Source organism: Botryllus schlosseri, chromosome 8 (genome assembly GCF_051294905.1).
Source record: "Botryllus schlosseri isolate E-star chromosome 8, Bs_hap1, whole genome shotgun sequence".
NCBI classification, from domain to species: Eukaryota; Metazoa; Chordata; class Ascidiacea; order Stolidobranchia; family Styelidae; genus Botryllus; species Botryllus schlosseri.
This window is the reverse complement of record NC_137243.1, coordinates 18042160-18064432: the sequence shown is the minus strand read 5'-3', so window position 1 is coordinate 18064432 and position 22273 is coordinate 18042160. Positions and strand designations below refer to the sequence as shown.

The 22273-nt window shown below is 43.1% G+C and overlaps 2 protein-coding genes across 3 annotated transcripts in view; both read left to right on the top strand.

The window, feature by feature from the left end:
* LOC145445078 (uncharacterized) overlaps positions 1-7882 on the top strand; it is a 32579-nt gene extending 24697 nt beyond the window's left edge. The window contains exons 10-11 of the mRNA XM_080323168.1: positions 827-1113; positions 6229-7882. Of these exons, the coding sequence (XP_080179294.1) occupies positions 827-1113; positions 6229-7301 (1360 nt within the window). The 3' untranslated portion in view covers positions 7302-7882. The remainder of the gene's footprint in view (positions 1-826; positions 1114-6228) is intronic.
* Positions 7883-8028: 146 nt separating this feature from the next.
* On the top strand, positions 8029-19949 carry LOC145445079 (uncharacterized). 2 transcript variants are annotated; one of them, XM_080323169.1, is made up of 3 exons: positions 8029-11520; positions 12809-12866; positions 14646-19949. In XM_080323169.1, the coding sequence occupies exon 3, from the start codon at positions 17542-17544 to the stop codon at positions 19810-19812; it is 2271 nt and encodes a 756-aa protein (XP_080179295.1). In that variant the 5' UTR covers positions 8029-11520; positions 12809-12866; positions 14646-17541; the 3' UTR covers positions 19813-19949. The 2 variants fall into 2 exon arrangements, with proteins under 2 accessions (XP_080179295.1, XP_080179296.1); XM_080323170.1 differs by lacking the exon at positions 8029-11520 and having other exon boundaries at positions 11540-12866.
* Positions 19950-22273: the final 2324 nt, after the last annotated feature.

The following is a 22273-nucleotide window of genomic DNA, read 5'->3' as shown; positions in this document are numbered from 1 at the left end:
TAAGATTAGTTCTCATGAATCATGCGTTGGGGTAGCCAGCCATTGCTATACATCTGTTAAACATTAGCACATCTATATAGCTGGTTCGTGGGTACAGTACTTGGAGATTGCTTTTATTACAACACCCATTGCATTGCAACATTCCTCGCTCCCGAAAAGTCTCCGAATTTAAATAAATGTATTACTGCAATGGATGTTCTTAAATGAAAGCAATTACCACATATGTCAACGAAACGACCAGAATATGCTTTCTGTATTCTGTTGCCCAACCGTGCAGTTCCGCGTGTCTCAACTAAACGGAGGTTAGTTTTCTGCGATATCTTGCCGCTTCGTCGCTGTTGCAAAGGTCAGAGATATCTAGAACTCCGGAGTTCTAGATATCCCTGGCAAAGTTTTGTTTTTATTTTCTCCAATTGAAGCATATAGTAAAACCATAACAATCCCGCAATGAAACGAAAACAAAGCCAACCTAGTTTGTGTATACAAAGGAAGTTCCTGAATAATCTAAAAATATTCAGTGAGATTAGGTAAGCCTTCTGTTCTCCGTGAGTAATCGAATGTTCATGCCGGTGACGTCATATTCAGTGATACGATTGTTGATATGCGATGTTCTTTTCAATTCTCTCCTATTTGCTGACGATTACCTCTGACGAGTGTCAACCGAACATATTCGGATTTATTTCAATGTGAATACATTATTCAATGTTATATTGTAGTTCTGGACCACAAAGAGCATTTTTAAATGATTATTTGCTGCCCCGGATGACTTATAGCGCACACACATTCTCATAGTGATTATATCATTCAAAATCATTTCCTGTTTCAGGCGGAAATCTGTAATCGCAATGCAGCGCAACGCGCGCAGGGTGAAATACCCCAGAAACGCTTGGCTACGCTACAAAAACCCGCAGCTGTGGCCGTCCGATCTGAGCGTGCCGGACTACGCGTCCATGACGAGCGGGGCCGAAGAGAGGCCCGACTTCGACTCGCCTTTCGGATCCATTAATTCTTTCGCGACATCGGTGCCCTCTCCTAGACCGCTACGTTTCTCGCACTTTTCAAAGCGCACCCACCTCGAGAGCATGTGCTCCTCGTGCATGACTAGCCCGGGAGGTGAGTTTAATTTGTGGGCGTTTCAAGTATATGCCGTGATCGACATGTACACCGGTATTGTTCAAAATAACTTTCGTCTTCAAATTTGATTGGCTATGTTGATGAAATTGTTAATTTGGCTCAATTCCAGTCTGTAGAAGCGAAACTAGTAATTAGAGTTCTAAAATTCTGAATTTTCTTGAAAAAAATTAAAAGTTTCTTACAAATTTTTCTGGATACATAAAACTGTTAAGTGGTCTAGAAAAATGATGCGGACAAGTTTGGCTCAATACCAACAAGTAGTAGCGCAGATATTGAGGTATAAAATTTTTGATTTAATATAATAGTATTTAAGGTAGAGAGTTCTATATAATTAGTGATAATTGAAGAATTTCCCACTGTAAATAATTGGTTCTCAACCGCCGGTGCGTAGCCAGTTTCTCGCCGGTCCGCCAAATAAATTGGAATTTCACATCTCAATCCACAGCTGCAACACCAATGGGTTGCGGGTTCAAGTCCGACCGAGGTCGACTCCAGAATTCCTACTCAAGTGTTGGCAGTTTATCTAGGCTCCTCCTCGCCATCTCGTCCGTGTAAGGTAAGCGGTGTCTTATAAAAGCCTAGAAGTGGGCCGCGCTACAAGTTGGCATCTACGGAATAAAATTGAGAAAATTGACCTGGTGTAAATGACCACAGTAATCTACAAACAGCATGAGTAACATAAACAACAAGAAAAACATCTCAATTCCACAATGCATGAAGTTGGGTGTCCATGTCAACCCACCTTTTAAATTGATTTAGTAGTTTGGAACGTATTTCTGCATGTTGGTGCAGTAGAGAGGTCATGGTTCACTAGCCTACAACTCATTTCGAACAAGTTATATGTGAAATATACACAGGCTGTTAAGCAAGCTACGTTAAGTCCAGACTTGGACAACTAGAAAATTTTCAGCTTTTCCAAATTGGATTAGAATTAGAATTAGAGCTACACAGTTTTTTTTTCAAATTAGATTATAATTAGAATTAGAGCTACACATTTTTTTCCAAATTAGATTAAAATTAGAATTAAAGCTACACATTTTTTTCCAAATTAAAATTAGATTAGAATTTTTTGTTATTTTTTTCAGGGGTCTGGAGGAACCGCAGTAAACCTCCCCCCGTGACGCTTGTGACAGCCCTGTGGGATTTCACCACAGCACTATGTGCCACAAGCGCCAGTAATAGGGCCCTTTGAGTCGTTGGACTCAAAGCACCCATGAGGTTGCTTCCGTTTTTCTCTGTTTTTCGCTTATTACAGGTTCAAACGGTTGGCACAAGCAGGCTTTAGAGGGGTCGTCTGCGGCCACTGATCCCTCCGCCACCATACTTGTGCCTGAGGAGAGAGCCATTAACTACAGGCCGCATCCCCGGGGTCGGAATATGAAGGCCTGGCGGCCATACTCTTCCTGGGTTCTTGAGACAGTGATTGGATAGTATTTAGGTTGGACCACTAGGGCTTCGCATCGCCAAGAGCCCGCCAAGGCAATGCTTGCCTTAATACAACCAAATTACTGAATTCGCAAAAAAACTTGGAAATTGAATGAAATTGTGAACGAGAAATAAATACGGCAAAACCAAGTTGAGTTCATGTCAAATCACAGTGCGTTCCCATAGCCATGAGAATGGGCAACGTCTGTTCACCAAGCTTGGCTCGTTTTGCACTCACCAGGGGTCCCCAAGACGCGGGCAACATGCGGCCGGCGATATGATTTATAATTTTGGAACAACGGGAAGTAAAGCATTTCGAAATGCTGAAATTGATTTCAGTTTCAAATTAATATCATTGTTGTTGTTTCAAAATATGCTATTCGCCTGTGCCCAGCAACACTATTCTGAACTAGCTGAAACGGCTTCGGAATTGTACTAACGCATGGCTATTATTCGTCACAATTACCACTGTGATTGGAAGTACGGTGTAAGTAATGTCAAGGTGGCTTGGCACTGGATTTCCCTGCGCGAGAGGGATATTCTTGTTAACTTGCTGCAAAATGCCGCGGACAACAAGGCATTTTCAGGAAAACAATAAATTAGATTATAATTAGAATTAGAATCAGAACATAGGACGATTTCACGAATTGGATTACAATAAGAATTAGAGCATAGAAACATTTCACAAATTAGATTAGAATTAGAATTAGAGCATCGAAACGTTTCACAAATTAGATTCGAATCAGATTACGTGCATTTCACTCTAATTTAGTGAAATTAGACAACTAGAATTATCTGGTGGTCCAAGTCTGGTTAAGTCCCGACAGTGCAATTAAGCGACACTTGGCAGTATGGTAGAGGCTATAGCAAACAGCAAAGTCACATTTCGTTCAAAGCATATTAAAAAATCACAATCAAGTTAGTGGTTTTAAATAGGACTTCGCAAGCTTCATCTTGCAGAAACTGCAATCTATCATCGAAAGGCAGCGCATTAAATAAAGTTTCCAACATTATATTTGAGTAGCGTTCACATGTCGTAGTTGAATTCAAGGTTAATTTTGATTTTTGAAGGTTCACCGGTCCGCAATATTTGTTTTGAAGTTTTACCTGACCACGAGGTCAAAAAGGTTGAGAAACACTACTGTATACTATCAACTAGCCAAAAAAAATTTAAAATCTTTTATTTTAGACAATCCTAATGTACACGAATAACATTGTCGAGAATTTCGATGATCGAGGGAATACTAACACGAGAGACGGCGATTGTTTAGGTGCGGGCACCGACAGTCAGCGTTTCTCGGTGTTCCTTATATGAGAGGTGATGCTGGAATTAATGCCGTAAATTTCCACTCGATTTAAAAGCACTAGGGCGATCTAATGCACAAGCTAAGACTGCTTTAATGGTTCGATAAATGCTTAACTAAGTAAAGTTTGAGAACGTAGATCGCGGACTTTGGTCAGCGACCCGCTGCAACTTCCAATTGACAAAATGCAACTCCGCCGGCTGCGTGGGTTGAATGTGTCAAAAATATGCGCGATTTCATAGGTGTATTTATCAAATTTCAACCATAGCTAGGGGTGTGAATAGGGCAAACGACACTGTCAGGTACGAAATCGTGCTTTCACACCCATTTCAACGGGTGTAAATGAGTCAAATACACCATACCTTATGGAGATATATTCCACAGCAGATTGGTACTAGAACTTTTCCAAATTAAACTAGAATTAGAATTGTAGCTACAGATTTCTTTTAATTGGTTGGAATTATAGCAACGCGGTTCTTTTAAAATTAGATTAGAATTAAAATTTTCGCTACATAGTTTTCAAATTGATTACGATTAGAATTATATATAACTAAACAGTTCTTTCCAGGCTCGATTAGAATTTTAATTACCGGTACTGAAATGGTTAAAGCTTGGAAATTGTATCAAGTTAGGTTCCTATCAAATAAGAGTTCAATCTCATAAGCATGAGAATGGTAAATGCCTGTACGTACAGTGTACACGTACAGCAAGCTTTTCTCGTTTCGCGCTATACAGTCCTCTTGTAGCATTTGCAGGAAAGCCAGAAATTGGACTAGAATAAAAATTAAAGCATAGAAATATATCACAAATTAGATTAGAATTCGAGGAACTAAATATTTCTCTAATTAGATTAGAATTGTATTGCCGACATTTCGTCTAATTTATGCAATTATACGACTAGAATCATCTGTCTGTCCCACCCCAAGAAATCAAAAAGGTGGTACACGGTAAAAGAACCCACTGCACCCATGGGATATATCTCCACAAGTATTGATGTGTTCGCCTCATTCATACCCATTGGACTGGGTGTGAAAGCGCAGTTTAATACCGGAAAGCGACGTAAACCTCATTTAGACTTACGTTATTGAGAAAATCTGTTGGATAAACCAAATCTCCCACCCACGAATTTACAGTACATGGGCTCCACTCGTAAAAATGATGCAACTCTGTCTGCTTTATACTCGTTTATATTTTTTTTAACTGTGAGATTTGTGGGGTACAAAAACTGTAATATTAGACGTTGGAAGTAGCCTGAAAACAAAACTATTCCAGTAAAGTACAGTACTCACTCTTAGCGAAAAAGGTGCGTATCCAAACGCGTGTAACACCCATGATGTATGGGTGTGAATACAGAGTTATACATCCGTGGTTAGTCGAAACCAGACTCATCACGGTTTAAATCAAACACGACATTTCAATCCAAATGATGCTTGGACGTAGGATTTGTAACCGCTATATAATTATGAGTTAGGTTATTTTGCCGTGGACCACCTTTTAGGTGTAAATGCACACTATTTTCGCTAACAGTGCAGTACCTATATGTGAAAAGCTAATTAGTAGAAGTGGGCCTAATTCGATATACTGGCCACCACTACCTTTTAGGTATTTGGATTGCTATAATAGTAGATCTCAAGTTGCAACCTGGTAAGCTACGCAATTATTGATGAGTCGCATTCATTAAATATTCAGATGTATTGATGCTCACAGTTACCGCGTGTCTTCTCAGCTTATTATTTATCCCCTTTTACGGCATATGAGTGCGCATCAAATTCCTTAGCTAATGTACTTTCAGTTTCCGCAGTTGCGACGTAGCAGTCGATGGTCGACCGAAGTCGACTTCGATAAATACGCAACTATATACCTGCGGTGTTGCGCGTCCTAACGCGACGCGTCTTTTCTCTGAAATCCGCAACCGCATCACTTTTTGTAGAATGAGCCAATGTGAATGCGCACTTGGAGTACGAAAGGGCGCATTCAGATTAACTTGTATGAATAGCGTCATAATTCGGGATATTTATTTGGCACTCCTTCGTGCAAATTTCACATTCGACGTTACTAGATAATTGTCGTTGTATATTTAGAATAATTAGAGCGAAATGCCGATAATCTAATTTGACAAATGTTTCTATGCTCTGATTTTAATTCTAACATCATTTCTTGTTTTCCTGAAAATGTAAAGTTGTAGGTTGTGACGTGACTTGTCTCGCAATCGATCCGTGGCGTCTTGTCATTGCTAAAATACTTTAGCCCCGTAAGACTTTAAAACTATAGATAACTAACCTAGGGTAGGTAAGTTAGCTATATTTAAACGCCTCTCCTGAATTCACGAGAAAGCCTATCGCTAACACTATCAATTCCCTTCCAGTACACGACGACTACACCCCGGCAGCCGCCTTCTTCATGAACGCGTCGTCCAGCAAGATAAAAGACGACGCGGGCAACAGCGTCAGCATGCCGTTCACGGAAGACCTTCGCCGGCGTCTACGCGTGGTCAGCACCAGCTCCCCAGCTTCCTCCAAAGCCACGTCCCCTTTGCTCATGCGTACGCAGCTAGGCAGTCAACCCCCGCCTTATTCCGCGCAGAGATCAAGCTTCAGCGAAACAGACGATCAGCTGTTCACGTTCAGTCCCGCTGTCAGTGTTACGGCCAACGGCATGGACACGACGTTGGAGGCGATCGGCGAGGCTACACACGCAGAAATCTACAAAGAAAACGCTTCGGAGCCCAACGCTGCTTTAAGCACGGAATTCCAACTGCCCGTAAGCAGCCCAGACAACGACGCCAACCGAAACAGCGTAGCGACCAGCAATATTGAAATGACAGGAAAAAGAAAGCGCCACAAGAATGTAAACAGGTCTACCAGTTGCCCGTTACCGGCACAATGCAAATCGCTTTCGGTCGCCGAAAATCACGTAGATTGCAAACCGCCCGGTAACGATGTGTTAATAAATGTCAATAATGAAATTACGAGCGCCCCAGACTCTAAAGAGACGATGGAGAGAAATGCGATGCAGAGAAATTCCAGTTCCGAGACGCTGATCGATTTTGACAGCCCTAACAATGCCACGCACGATGAAGTAGCGCTTATTACCGAAACCTCGTTCACGAGGGATAAAAAAAATCAAGATTTGTTCAGTTCCGAATCTGGAGATCACGCTTGCCGTACACTAAACACGGATGATAGTCCGCTGGATATTTCTGATACTACAAGTACAGCGGATGACTCTGGGTCCGCATTTACAACTCAGGCTGCTGTCGTGCGAGATGGAGTGCAACCGAATCTAATTGTGGCGAAACCGCCTCTGCCAAGCAAATTCCAAGTGGCGTATTCAAAATATGCCGTGTCCACGGAAAATGACTCGCAGATTAAATGTACAGACGTAGCCATCGAAATTTTACCTCAAAATGACGGCGCGGTTGTGATTGACATCGCTTGATGTACTGCTTTGCCTAATTCACGAATCTTTGGTTTGAAACCTAGGAGGAGAGCTAGCGTGTGGAATGATATAGTCCTATTTTCATGACGGTGCAATGGGCTGGTTTTTCAGCATTTGTAAATGTATTTTGTGATCAAAATTTCTTCATCTGGAAAACAATACGCTTGCTTTTTAATCGAACCAGTTCGCCGTTTACGCTGTATATATATTAACATGCCCAATGCCCAGGACCCACTGTATAGCAAGATATTTTCTCTACGGTTCTATTTCTACATTCGTTTTATTACAATTTCTACTGTAACCAATATCCTTGTTGTTGGTACTTCTATTTTGTTCCGATCTATTCGTGACTATATTCCCGAATCGGGAATTGATAATAATTTACGAGAACATACCGATCTACTGCTACCATACGTAACCACACCACACATTTACTTTGTTCTTAATGCTGGTCTCTTCTGCAATCATTCGAACGCTATCCATTCTAAACTCGCATTCCTGGAAATTATCATTACGCATACCAGTACTTGTACACGCGTGTAGATATGTGAATACTAAAATACATATTGTTCCGTACCGAATTGTGCCATAACACTCTATGATCGGAGCTGTATGAGAGGAGCGAGTCGATTAAATCTAATCACATAAGGCAGACCGAGGAAGGATGAATATTTAATAGTAATATGTGCAACTTCTAATAATCTAGATATGAGAATTGTAATAGCATGTATCGTAGCGTTAGAATATTGAAAGTGGTAGACATTTTCAAATTCGAGGTAATGAAATTCATGCATAGCTATCATCAGGGTGAACTGCCACTATATTTTGATAATCTGTTCAAGATACCTTCAGATACCCACCAACATCATACCAGATTTTCTTCCAACTTGTCTCTGTCTGTGCAACACCACTCTACCAGTCTAGCGCAAAATTCAATCAGTTTTATTGGTGTCAATGTTTGGAATAAGCTGCCACCTAATCTCCGCAATTTAGACTCGTTGTGCTTTTAAAAAACAACGTTTTCATTCTCTTATCTCTAACTACCGCTAAATTGTATTTGTGTTGCATTTCAAATTGGTCCATGATACTGTGTCTTATTTTTCCTTTCGTTTGTTAGTTTATTTTAATTTTTTTTTCATTAGTTATCGACTGTGAAAATTGCTCCTGTCCCAAGTGGCTCGGCTCTGAAGACCATGTCATATCGAGCCTCCCGTCTACCTTGCGCGGCTTGCGTGTCGCATTTCACTGTTACATTTTTGTAGTGTTATGTTGATATGTAATGTATACGAAAAAAAGATTCTCTCTCTCTCTCTCTCCCACATAATCAAGAGAATAGCAGGGCCCGCGAAAATTTTTTCAAGATAAGTAAAATCTGCCCAAAAGACTCTATTTTATGTTGATTTATGAAATAATTTCGAGTTGTCTACGAGATTGTTCCATTTTGAAAACTTATGTTACACGTTTTGCAGCAAACATTGTTATAATATTGCGTGGCATGCCATGAAACACCTCGCGAGCCACAAATGGAACGCGTGCTGGGGGGTTGCCGCGATTCCTGCACTGTACTGTACTGTATCGTCTATATCAGATGATGTCGCGGTATGGAATTGGAGTTTCAAACATTTTCGATATTTGACGATAGGACACCCTGGCACGATGTTAACGCCTGCAAACTCTAGAATTGCACCTAGAGAAGATTTTGATACGGGGCACGGCGCACTATAATCAGTTTGCGAGTTATTTTGCAAACATCCATCCTAATAAACGAATATACCTGCGACGACTGCGAGGCCAATCGCACGAGGGAAAAATTATACAGGATTTTATTCAGTCAGATTGACATAATGTTTTTGTGTACTCAGTGGACGCATTAGCCGTTTTCTTCGAAATATTGGAACATGTGTAATTGAATGTACGGCGTGTAACGGAAAATGTATCGAATATGACATGGAAAAACGTTGCTATAGCATGGAAAACAGTGGTATATTATGGACATAGTGAGTGAGGCGTGCATGGAACAATACAATTTCCTGTTTTTTACCACACCATACTCTGCCTTTGTTATGTCACTGAGCTATATTCGTTCGGTAGTTCTGATTATTACGTCACAATGAGAAAATTCCAGAGTTGAAGTTTGGTAAACCGTATGTATTGACTCAGTCTGAAAGCAAAAAGTGTAATGAATCAAGTAATATAAACATATTTTTTGTCACGATGTTGAAGTTCTGTACCTCTAGAATGCTATCTGAATGATATCGTCAAAAAATCCCGGCAGTGACGTTCTGCATCAATGATTAACATATGTCGAAATCGATCAGTTTGCCGCCATTTCGTGTGTTTTACGCTGCCCAGGTGGGAACGTGGTATCTTTCGTAATGTCAAGTTATGCTAAGAGCGCGTTAGGCAACACAGCATGCTTGAACGAGGGGATGTTAAGGAAGTTGAGCGATGAAAAGACTTGTGTCGGCTACAACAGGGGTGGTAGGCAGGCTAATGCCCGCACCAGCACCAAACTGAACCTTCCACATGGAATATAAGTAGGACTACCATACGTCCTCGTTGAAGATGATTTGTCCTCTATTTTTAAAATGTCCTCGAAGGACGCCTAAATGTCCTCTTTTACGAGACTTTTGGTTAAAATATAGGAAATTAGCGTCCAAGTAACGGTGCGCTGTTTTATTAATAGTCAACCGACCATGTTGGCCTATCCGGGAAAAAATAAGCGATTTTTCAGAATTTGACTCCAGTATTCCAAGTCCGAAAATTTTGAAAAAGTGTACCCTTATCAGATTCCAAAAATATGGTAACCCTGATATAAGATCCTTGAAATTTGGAAATAGAATGAAATTTAATAATTCAAACGCACTCGCTTGGATGGTGTTATCGTTGACAGGCTGTTGAAAATAACAAGCATCAAGTTTCAGGCATGTCTCAAGGAAGTGTGATGCTGTTTTCACTCATTTACATCTTGATAAGGCCTGTGAAGACTACCGAATGACTTGACTCCAGACAATTTGTGTATATAGACTGGAGTGCAACTAGAGTGCCTAGTCATTGCTCTTGCCTCGAGACATTCAATATAACTTGATTGAAATCTGGTGTATTTGGATCTGGACCAAAACATGAGAAATACCGTAGGCCCAGAAACCAGGGTTGTAATGACCCGAGTCATGACTATAGACTTGAGTCGCGATTTTCTGATAACTCGACTTGACTCGAGACATTTTCTCGAAATACGAAAATGAGCCGACTCGAGTCAATCTGAGTATTGACTCGACTTGGACTCGAGTCATTGCACATGACGCGAACCAAGTCATATGACTCGAGACTCAGACGGTCAATACCGGCATTTCAATGTAACTACGAAGAAGAGTAAAGTAACCACACTATTGAGATTTCATATTTGTATTGGTACTTGAAAATGCGACCAGAAACTGCTAAAAGTGAGGAAAATAGTATATTATTAATGCGAACCATTCGATATCACCAAACAGAGTTTTAAAAGTGGGTTTAACAAAGCTTTAACTGGGAACTGAGCACTTGAGCAGTCATCACAACAACTTGGACTCGGACTCGGACTCGAGTCATAATACCATAACTCGGACTCGACCCTCTGCTCGCTGACTTTGACTTGAACTTGACTCGGTTGTGAATTGAAAATGACTCAACTTGACTTGAGTCAAAGTATAAAAGTGAGATTGACTTAACCAAGTCACAGCCCTGCTAGAAACCCACGTTTCATCTGTTTGAATAAGTATGCTAAAAGAGAGAGAGAGATATGATATTCTTTTTCGCCTGCACCATCGAGATGCTTTGACGACGGAGTTGCGATACGGCCCCATGAGGTCATCTAGTCTGCGCCCCCGTTTTTTTTTCTCCTCCATGCTATCCGTGATTGCTGAGCGCCTAGCAGGATAGCTGCGGATACCATTTTTCGAGTCTTTGGTATGACCCGGCCGGGAATCGAATCCATGACCTACCGCTCGAGAAGCCGGACGCATAACCATTACACTATCTCGCTCAGTGAGAGACATTATGAATTTGAGGCCTTCGATATGATGCCAGGGTTTCACTCGAGAGAGTTGAACCTGACTTGAACTCGAAGATGAGCAGTGTGTTTTACTATAATTTCATTGTGTTTCAGATCCTAGATCTATAGATATCCATATCCTATTTATACAAACTTTGAATTTCGCCTTAAGAAAAGATCCATCTGAAGGTGAGCCATGCTATGAGTGGATGTTGATTGGAGCACTCGGGTTGCTCAGAAAATAACTTTTTTTCTGACTTTAGTGGCTTCTTATTGATATGTATAATTGCTATATTGGCTAGGAATGTGCTGTATATAAAATTTGGCTCCATTCCAACATGTCAGCTTAGCTGCGAAAGTAGAAAGTTCGAAATTTTTTCCAGTAGCCTGTAAATTTGAATTGAGTTTTTTTCAACAGCCCGATTGAACATGTGGCGAAGAAAGTAATAATAAGATTAGTACAGATAGGACGGCTGGGTGCAATAAGTAAAGTTAAGTAGCAAAAGTCAAGGTTTTAGAATAATGAGAAAAATCTAAGTCCAGCCTACACCTTTTATCACTTGACACGCTTCAATATATCAAATCATTTAGGCCTACCGATAAGAATTTTTGCGGCAGTCACAAATTCTGATAAGGTATCCTTGTTCTCACGGGCATTTTGCAACTGCACCTGTCTCAGTGTCGGGAAGACTCGAGTCACCTTTTTTGTATGACTTGACTTGGCTCGAGTCACTTTGGAAAAATGACTTGACTTGACTCCACGCTTCAGAAATGCAGATTTACTCGTGACTTGAAGCAAAACTTACGAGTCAATTTCAAGTCATCAAGTAATCGATGAATTAAACTCCAAAAACAATGATATGCAGCTTACATGGAAAATATATTAGATGTCTTCAGCCTCAAGAGAAACCCTAATCGCAGTATAATAATATGAAGCAAATCCCAACGTCCGTGTTTACAGTTAAATCTTTTGCATGTTCCTCATAACGCATATCCAGGTTTGATGCCGATATAGCACTAAAACGAAGGAAGCATAAAAGTATGCCAACTTCTATCATCGTTAGCCACTGTTTTATCGGCTTATAACTGTATTTAGCCGCCCATATTGCCAATTCCATCGTTTGCAAATAAATGGTGCTAGAATAGAACCCTGGCTATGATATGTGTAATATAATATTGTGTACGTACACTGGTTAATGAAGTATTCAAATGAAAATTAAGAGCATAGATTTTGAGGTATTTTTGGATTGAGGAATTTTGGTGCGGCTCGCGAGCGATCTGAAGTGTTGAATCTGGCCCGCGAGGTCACTTGAGTTTGACACCCCTGGTATAGAGTGAACCAAATTGAAATCCCTATCACCTTTGGAAATATAGAATTCATTGTGGCGAATTACGACATATCGTCACGTCAATTCATGGAGTCCCACACATGCGTGAAGGGAGAGTGATGTATTTTTAACACGTTTTCATCTTTAAGATGTCTCGCGGCGGATGACTCGACAAATGGCTCGGCAAATGGGAAAATATTGCTATAAGTGAGTGCTGTCGCGGTGCCCATTTCTCTCTGTGTCGACTTCCGATGAAGCATCGGTGCTTTATCTAAGTTTGCCCACTCGAGCTCTATTCTTTTTCGTCAAGTGCTTAGCAGTGCAAAGAAAATTCCAAATTGCTTTATCGCACTTAGGTCACTGTTTCCTAATGTTTTTCACACTCGCGCCCCTGAGTTTTCAATAATATTTCTCGTACCCCCTGCCCCGTTCATATTAAGACAACTTCTGATGTTGCCTATAGTAAAATCAAAACGACCACAGCCGTCAAATCGCTCATGGTGCTAAGAAAATTTGCGAGTTGTATAAATCTGCTAGAAAATATTCCACTTTGTCTTAGTTTGTGAAACAATATTAGGCCCAAGTTAGCGCGAGAGGTGGTCAGTAACGAAGTACTTCTACTTTTTCGAAATACTCAAGCCGTTTTCCTCTACTTGTGGTACTTACCCAAATAAATCTGATTTCCGCTACCTTCATAAAATTTTGTGCTCTACTTCCTTCTCGCTGTTTTCAGTTTGTCTAGTGGAAGTGATGTAATCCTCCAATCAGAAAGATAGCCTGATGAATTTTGGGGCTGTTTTTGCGGAGTACCAACATTTAATTTTAAGTTATCAGTCAAGACTGGAATTTTTGTCGTGCTTTGCGCATGGTAGGCCTACATGTAGAAAATTGATGCCTCCTGGGATGGATCAATATGAATCAGGCTTTCCACACCTACCGCATAGCTCAATTTGCAGCTATGTGAACAAATTGCGATCGTTTTTCACAACTATTTACTTGAGTAGATTTAAGGTCAGCTGATTCTACTTCAAATAGTTTTAGGTGGCTTTTAAAATAAGTACTGCTAATTGCACTTGAGTAGATTTTTGCATCGCTTCTTGTACTTGAGTAGCTTTATTGACTACTTGGACCACCTCTGGTTAGCGCACAGGACCCATTCCACAATGCAGCTCCTAAACAATGATTTGGTGCTTCGTGCCGCATGGCGTCCACAGATTCCCGGTGAAACATCCCTTCTGACTGACCAATTATGAAATTAGCTATTTTCGGTTCGTTTGGTGAAATTAGACCACCACTAGAGGGTGTAAGAACCCAAAATGATGGTAGAATTTATTTCTTTGCTATTTGGCAACACATGTCAAGACCCTTTGTTGAAATTCAATAATTTTCATTTTACACTCCACCCTAATCTCCGATTCTCTTGCCTGAAGGTCTGTTAACAAAAAGAGAATGCATTCTAAAATATGAGCTAGTGAAGTATTCCTTATCTTGTCATCTAGGATTGAAATATGTCGTGTCATGACTAGAGCCCCCCCTCCCGATTTTTCATGCCATAGCCTTACAATGGTTATAAAGCTGTAGGTTTTGAAATGTGATGGATAACAGGCACTATATTCTTTGTGGTCGCATAAAAGGTATATATTTGAACTTTGACATGTTGCATTATATTATGACGTCATAATGGTTTGATTGCATGACTTGACATGAAGCATATTACGTGACTCAGAATCAAATCACTCAGGTACTCGATTTTGCTCAGCCCTAATCGGCGTAAAAATATGATATTGGTCGGACTCAAGTCTTGTCTTATGACGTCGATAACACCTGTACTCATTGTACTCAATTGTTTTCAAGCTGTGCCATATTCGATTTTTCCATTCAAATTCAATTTAAAAATAAGTCTAATGTTTGGACAAGCTGTACGCTTCTGACCGGTTCAGTTTTGAACTGCTTACAATAAACAAGACTTATTCTTTTCCACTGCAGATCAACGAACCCGCCAGATCTGGATAACTTGTACGACCAGGTCGTGGGTGATCTTTTCGGGGGTATGGGCATGGTGGTGGAACCTCCGCAGCGTGCACATGCACAGCCATCTTCGCTACCCGCAGAGTCAATACCGCGGCCTGCAGAGACAATTCCGTTGCCTGCAGAGCAGGGTTGTAATGACTATTTTTTTGTGACTCGACTTGAGTCAAGTCATTTTCTTGAAATAGAAAAATGACTCGACTCGACTCGAGTCAATATTTGGATTGACTCGACTTGCACTCGAGTCATTACGCATGACTCGACCCAAGTCATTGACTCGGCTTATTTTATATGACTTGAAGATGAACAAATTAGCGAATCGTAATGGCTAGATTAACGCATCTGTCGAATTCGCCCAACATCGCTATTTGTCGCCACTGCTTTCGTTGCACTCGAGTCATTACGCATGACTCGACCCAAGTCATTGACTCGGCTTATTTTATATGACTTGAAGATGAAGAAATTAGCGAATCGTAATGGCTAGATTAACGCATCTGTCGAATTCGCCCAACATCGTTATTTGTCGCCACTGCTTTCGTTGCACTCGACTGATATCAGATATGCCGCCGTAAAAACAGCAGGTGATGGTACATATAGTAGCAACGCATTGTACAAAATCATCCTGTGATGAAGAGGTAATAGATCCTCCGCAATCAAAGTAATCAAGACATTTCAATTATACAAGCAAACAATCGCAGCAAAGTTCAATTAGAGCCGATGAAATGACTCAGATGGTCAAGTACTTGTAAGTAGGGATGGGCACAATGATTCGAGTACTCCAATCTGAATCGAGTATTATTTTTATGATTCGAGTCGAGTAGCAAAAGACAATTTTTTCGAGTACTGAAATTATACGCTCCTCGCCACTGAAAGTTAATTTGTCAACGAGAATTAAAGTTTCGATACTAATTTTCACTGTTGAAGCCTTGAAACCTTGATTGGCCGTATCGCAGCATACGAAACATATAGTACAAAGCTACGAACGTTACGTGAAATAGCACATGTCAGAGGTTATGATCATCCCACAACGTTGTCACCAAGTGCAATGACATCGGTATGGTTGAAAAAATACCTAAGTATCTTTAATGTGATTTGTAACAGGCATTATATTCGTTGTGGTCACGTAAAAGGTACATATTTGAACTGTGACTTGTTAGATCCTGTTATTACGTCATAATGAGGGATACTCGAACTCGACTAGAAGCATATTACGTGATTCAGAATCGAATCACTCAGGTACTCGATTTTGCCCAGCCCTACTTGTAAGAGACTGATAAGCTCATGTGTAGATTTGAAGGCGATGATTCTTTGCATTTTTGGGCGACTATAAAGAATGAGTACCTATACCCAATGTTCTTCAATGTGGTTCAAAAATGCTTGTCAGTTCCTGTATCTAGTGCACCAGTGGAAAGTGTATTCAGTAGATGTGGATTTATTCTAAGGCCATGCCGCTATAACATATATGAGGATCTCCGTTCCACTTTAGTATTTTTGAAGTGTAAAACTCATTGATTTGATCTGCTGTCTATGAAAACACACAATACCCAACGCCATTTGGCGTTTTGTTAGGTATGTGCATTGTGCACGTGAGTAATAATGAATGGCTAATGTTGTGTGATGTTTATACAATAGGGCTGTTCAAAAATAACTTCTTTTTTATTTTACTGGGTGGCTACTTGATAAAATTGTTATTTTGCATAAAAATAACACTGAATCTGGCTTAATTTTAAAAAGTTGAATGATGATATGAGAGGAGAAAATTTTATATTTGAAAATAAATGGAGTGTTTTTAGTGAGAAATTCTTGCATATGATATAATTACATAGGCTATAGCAAGTCAACTATTTTTTCCTATCCAAAATATTCCACTCTTAATAAATTCTCTTTTGCTAGTTGGAATTGAGCCCGATTTGCTATGATTCATATTTTACACAATATAACAATTTCATGAGGTAGCCGGTAAAATTCGAAAATCTCTATTTGTAATTAGTCCAAAATTTTTTCTGATAGTAGTGACGCTCCGGCGGCTATATTGGGAGCTGAGCAGGAAAGCTGACCTTTTTTTAGTCATCCGCCTGATAATGTGAAAGAAAAACTGTACCTCCATATAAACATGCATCTGTTGATTATCTATCAGCTGGTATCTAGACGTGAATTCGTTGGTTCTATATCAGCTATAAGCTAATTCAGGATTGAAAACATAAGTTGAACATGACTTCAATGCTGTGACTTGGACTCGGACTCGAGTTATAACACTATGACTCGGACTTGACCCTTTAAACGGTGACTTGGACTCGACTCGACTCGGTGATGAATTGAAAATGACTCGACTTGACTCGAGTCAATACCACAAAAGTAAGATTGACTCGTGATTCGGAACCTTGTGACTTGGTTACAACCCTGCTGCAGAGCCTATTACACGACCTGCAGAGACAATTTCGCTGCCTGCAGAGCATATGACGCGGCCTGCAGAGACAATTTCGCCGCCTGCAGAGCATATTACGCGGCCTGCAGAGACAATTTCGCAGCCTGCAGAGCATATGACGCGGCCTGCGGAGCATATTACGGGCCTGCAGAGACAATTTCGCTGCCTGCAGAGCATATTACACGGCCTGCAGAGACAATTTCGCTGCCGGCAGAGCATAATACGTGGCCTGCAGAGACAATTTCGCTGCCTGCAGAGCATATTACACGGCCTGCAGAGCATATTACGCGGCCAGCAGAGACAATTTCGCTGCCTGCGGAGCATATTACACGGCCTGCAGGGCATATTACGCAGCCTGCAGAGACAATTTCGCTGCCTGCAGAGCATATTACGCGGCCTGCAGAGACAATTTCGCAGCCTGCAGAGCATATGACGCGGCCTGCGGAGCATATTACGGGCCTGCAGAGACAATTTCACTGCCTGCAGAGTATATTACGCGGCCTGCAGAGACAATTTCACTGCCTGCAGAGCATATTACGCGGCCTGCAGAGCATATTACGCGGCCTGCAGAGACAAATTCGCTGCCTGCAGAGCATATTACGCGGCCTGCAGAGACAATTTCGCTGCCTGCACAGCATATTAAGCGGCCTGCAGAGACAATTTCACTGCCTTCAGAGCATATTACGCGGCCTGCAGAGTATATTACGCGGCCTGCAGAGACAATTTCACTGCCTGCAGAGCATATTACGCGGCCTGCAGAGTATATTACGCGGCCTGCAGAGTATATTACGCGGCCTGCAGAGACAATTTCACTGCCTGCAGAGTATATTACGCGGCCTGCAGAGACAATTTCACTGCCTGCAGAGCATATTACGCGGCCTGCAGAGCATATTACGCGGCCTGCAGAGTATATTACGCGGCCTGCAGAGACAATTTCGCTGCCTGCAGAGCATATTACGCGGCCTGCAGAGTATATTACGCGGCCTGCAGAGTATATTACGCGGCCTGCAGAGACAATTTCACTGCCTGCAGAGTATATTACGCGGCTTGCAGAGACAATTTCACTGCCTGCAGAGCATATTACGCGGCCTGCAGAGCATGTTACGCGGCCTGCAGAGACAAATTCGCTGCCTGCAGAGCATATTACGCGGCCTGCAGAGACAATTTCGCTGCCTGCACAGCATATTAAGCGGCCTGCAGAGACAATTTCACTGCCTTCAGAGCATATTACGCGGCCTGCAGAGACAATTTCACTGCCTGCAGAGTATATTACGCGGCCTGCAGAGACAATTTCACGGCCTGCACAGCATATTACGCGGCCTGCAGAGCATATTACACGGCCTGCAGAGCATATTACGCGGCCTGCAGAGACAATTTCGCTGCCTGCAGAGCATATTACGCGGCCTGCAGAGTATATTACGCGGCCTGCAGAGTATATTACGCGGCCTGCAGAGACAATTTCACTGCCTGCAGAGCATATTACGCTGCCTGCAGAGACAATTTCGCTGCCTGCAGAGCATATTACACGGCCTGCAGAGCACATTACGCGGCCTGCAGAGACAATTTCGCTGCCTGCAGAGCATATTACGCGGCCTGCAGAGCATATTACGCGGTCTGCAGAGCGTATTACGCGGCCTGCAGAGACAATTTCGCTGCTTGCAGAGCATATTACACGGCCTGCAGAGCATATTACGCGGCCAGCGGAGACAATTTCGCTGCCTGCAGAGCATATTACGCGGCCTGCAGAGACAATTTCGCTGCCTGCGGAGCATATTACACGGCCTGCAGAGCATATTACGCGGCCTGCAGAGACAATTTCGCTGCCTGCAGAGCATATTACGCGGCCTGCAGAGCAAATTACACGGCCTGCAGAGCATATTACGCGGCCTGCAGAGACAATTTCGCTGCCTGCAGAGCATATTACGCGGCCTGCAGAGCATATTACGCGGCCTGCAGAGACAATTTCGCTGCCTGTTGAGCTTATTACGCGGCCTGCAGAGCATATTACACGGCCTGCAGAGCATATTACGCGGCCTGCAGAGACAATTTCGCTGCCTGCAGGGACAATTTCGCTGCCTGCAGAGACAATTTCGCTGCCTGCAGAGCATATTACGCAGCCTGCAGCGACAAATTCGCTGCCTGCAGAGCATATTACGCGGCCTGCAGAGCATATTACGCTGCCTGAAGAGCATATTACGCGGCCTGCAGAGCATATTACGCTGCCTGCAGAGACAATTTCGCTGCCTGCAGAGCATATTACACGGCCTGCAGAGCACATTACGCGGCCTGCAGAGACAATTTCGCTGCCTGCAGAGCATATTACGCGGCCTGCAGAGCATATTACGCGGCCTGCAGAGCATATCACGCTGCCTGAAGAGCATATTACGCGGCCTGCAGAGCATATTACACGGCCTGCAGAGCATATTACGCTGCCTGCAGAGACAATTTCGCTGCCTGCAGAGCATATTACGCGGCCTGCAGAGACAATTTCGCTGCCTGCAGAGCATATTACGCGGCCTGCAGAGCATATTACACGGCCTGCAGAGCACATTACGCGGCCTGCAGAGACAATTTCGCTGCCTGCAGAGCATATTACGCGGCCTGCAGAGCATATTACACGGCCTGCAGATCATATTACGCGGCCTGCAGAGACAATTTCGCTGCCTGCAGAGCATATTACGCAGCCTGCAGAGCATATAACGCGGCCTGCAGAGCATATTACACGGCCTGCAGAGCATATTACGCGGCCTGCAGAGACAATTTCGCTGCCTGCAGAGCATATTAAGCGGCCTGCAGAGCATATTACGCGGCCTGCAGAGTCAATTTCGCTGCCTGCAGAGCATATTAAGCGGCCTGCAGAGACAATTTCACTGCCTGCAGAGCATATTACGCGGCCTGCAGAGTATATTACGTGGCCTGCATAGTATATTACGCGGCCTGCAGAGACAATTTGACTGCCTGCAGAGCATATTACGCAGCCTGCAGAGCATATTACACGGCCTGTAGAGCATATTAAGCGTCCTGCAGAGCATATTACGCGGCCTGCAGAGACAATTTCGCTGCCTGCAGAGCATATTAAGCGGCCTGCAGAGACAATTTCACTGCCTGCAGAGCATATTACGCAGCCTGCAGAGCATATTACGCGGCCTGCAGAGACAAATTCGCTGCCTGCAGAGCATATTACGCGGCCTGCAGAGCATATTACGCGGCCAGCAGAGTATATTACGCGGCCTGCAGAGACAATTTCACTGCCTGCAGAGCAGACTTGGACAACTAGAAAATTTTCAGCTTTTCCAAATTAGATTAGAATTAGATTACCGGCATTTCGCTCTAATTTAGTGAAATTATACAACTAGTATTATCTAGTTGTCCAACCATATACTTGGACAACTAGAAAATTTTCAGCTTTTCCAAATTAGATTAGAATTAGATTACTGGCATTTCGCTCTAATTTAGCGAAATTAGACAACTAGAATTATCTAGTTGTCCAAGTCTGCTGCAGAGCATATTACGCGGCCTGCAGAGACAAATTCGCTGCCTGCAGAGCATATTACGCGGCCTGCAGAGCATATTACACGGCTTGCAGAGCATATTACGCGGCCTGCAGAGACAATTTCGCTGCCTGCAGAGCATATTACGCGGCCTGCAGAGCATATTACGCGGCCTGCAGAGACAATTTCGCTGCCTGTAGAGCATATTACGCGGCCTGCAGAGCATATTACGCGGCCTGCAGAGACAATTTCGCTGCCTGCAGAGCATATTACACGGCCTGCAGAGCATATTACGCGGCCTGCAGAGCATATTACACGGCCTGCAGAGCATATTACGTGGCCTGCAGAGTCAATTTCGCTGCCTGCGGAGCATATTACGCGGCCTGCAGAGCATATTACACGGCCTGCAGAGCATATTACGCGGCCTGCAGAGACAAATTCGCTGCATGCAGAGCATATTACACGGCCTGCAGAGCACATTACGCGGCCAGCAGAGACAATTTCGCTGCCTGCAGAGCATATTACGCGGCCTGCAGAGCATATTACGCGGCCTGCAGAGCATATTACACCGCCTGCAGAGCATATTACGCGGCCTGCAGAGACAAATTCGCTGCATGCAGAGCATATTACACGGCCTGCAGAGCACATTACGCGGCCTGCAGAGACAATTTCGCGGCCTGCAGAGCATATTACACGGCCTGCAGAGCATATTACGCGGCCTGCAGAGACAATTTCGCTGCCTGCAGAGCATATTATGCGGCCTGCAGAGCATATTACGCGGCCTGCAGAGACAATTTCGCTGCCTGCAGAGCATATTACGCGGCCTGCAGAGCATATTACGCGGCCTGCAGAGACAATTTCGCTGCCTGTTGAGCATATTACGCGGCCTGCAGAGCATATTACGCGGCCTGCAGAGACAATTTCGCTGCCTGCAGAGCATATTACGCTGCCTGCAGAGACAATTTCGCTGCCTGCAGAGTATATTACGCGGCCTGCAGAGACAATTTCACTGCCTGCAGAGTATATTACGCGGCCTGCAGAGACAATTTCACTGCCTGCAGAGCATATTACGCGGCCTGCAGAGCATATTACGCGGCCTGCAGAGACAAATTCGCTGCCTGCAGAGCATATTACGCGGCCTGCAGAGACAATTTCGCTGCCTGCAGAGCATATTAAGCGGCCTGCAGAGACAATTTCACTGCCTGCAGAGCATATTACGCGGCCTGCAGAGTATATTACGCGGCCTGCAGAGACAATTTCACTGCCTTCAGAGCATATTACGCGGCCTGCAGAGTATATTACGCGGCCTGCAGAGACAATTTCACTGCCTGCAGAGCATATTACGCGGCCTGCAGAGCATATTACGCGTCCTGCAGAGACAATTTCTCTGCCTGCAGAGCAAGGTACAAGTGCGCCCCGCAAAGTTAACTATTGCGCTCCGTGAAGAAGTGAGAGTTCACACTCACCTGCGCCTCAAGGAAGATATTTTTGTAGTATGGCCTCGTACATGTGAGCGATACTGATATCATTTCAATAGCGCATTATTTTCTGGGAATGGCGGAATAACATGGTTTAACAAAGTTATAAATAACAATGGGCTAGCTCGAAGTTAATCTGCGAGAAACCAGGGTTGTAACCAAGTCACATGGTTCCTAGTCACGAGTCAATCA

Excerpts from the sequence above, each read along its gene's own strand:
- LOC145445079 (XM_080323169.1), top strand. The coding sequence starts at position 17,542 with ATGACGCGGCCTGCGGAGCATATTACGGGCCTGCAGAGACAATTTCAC.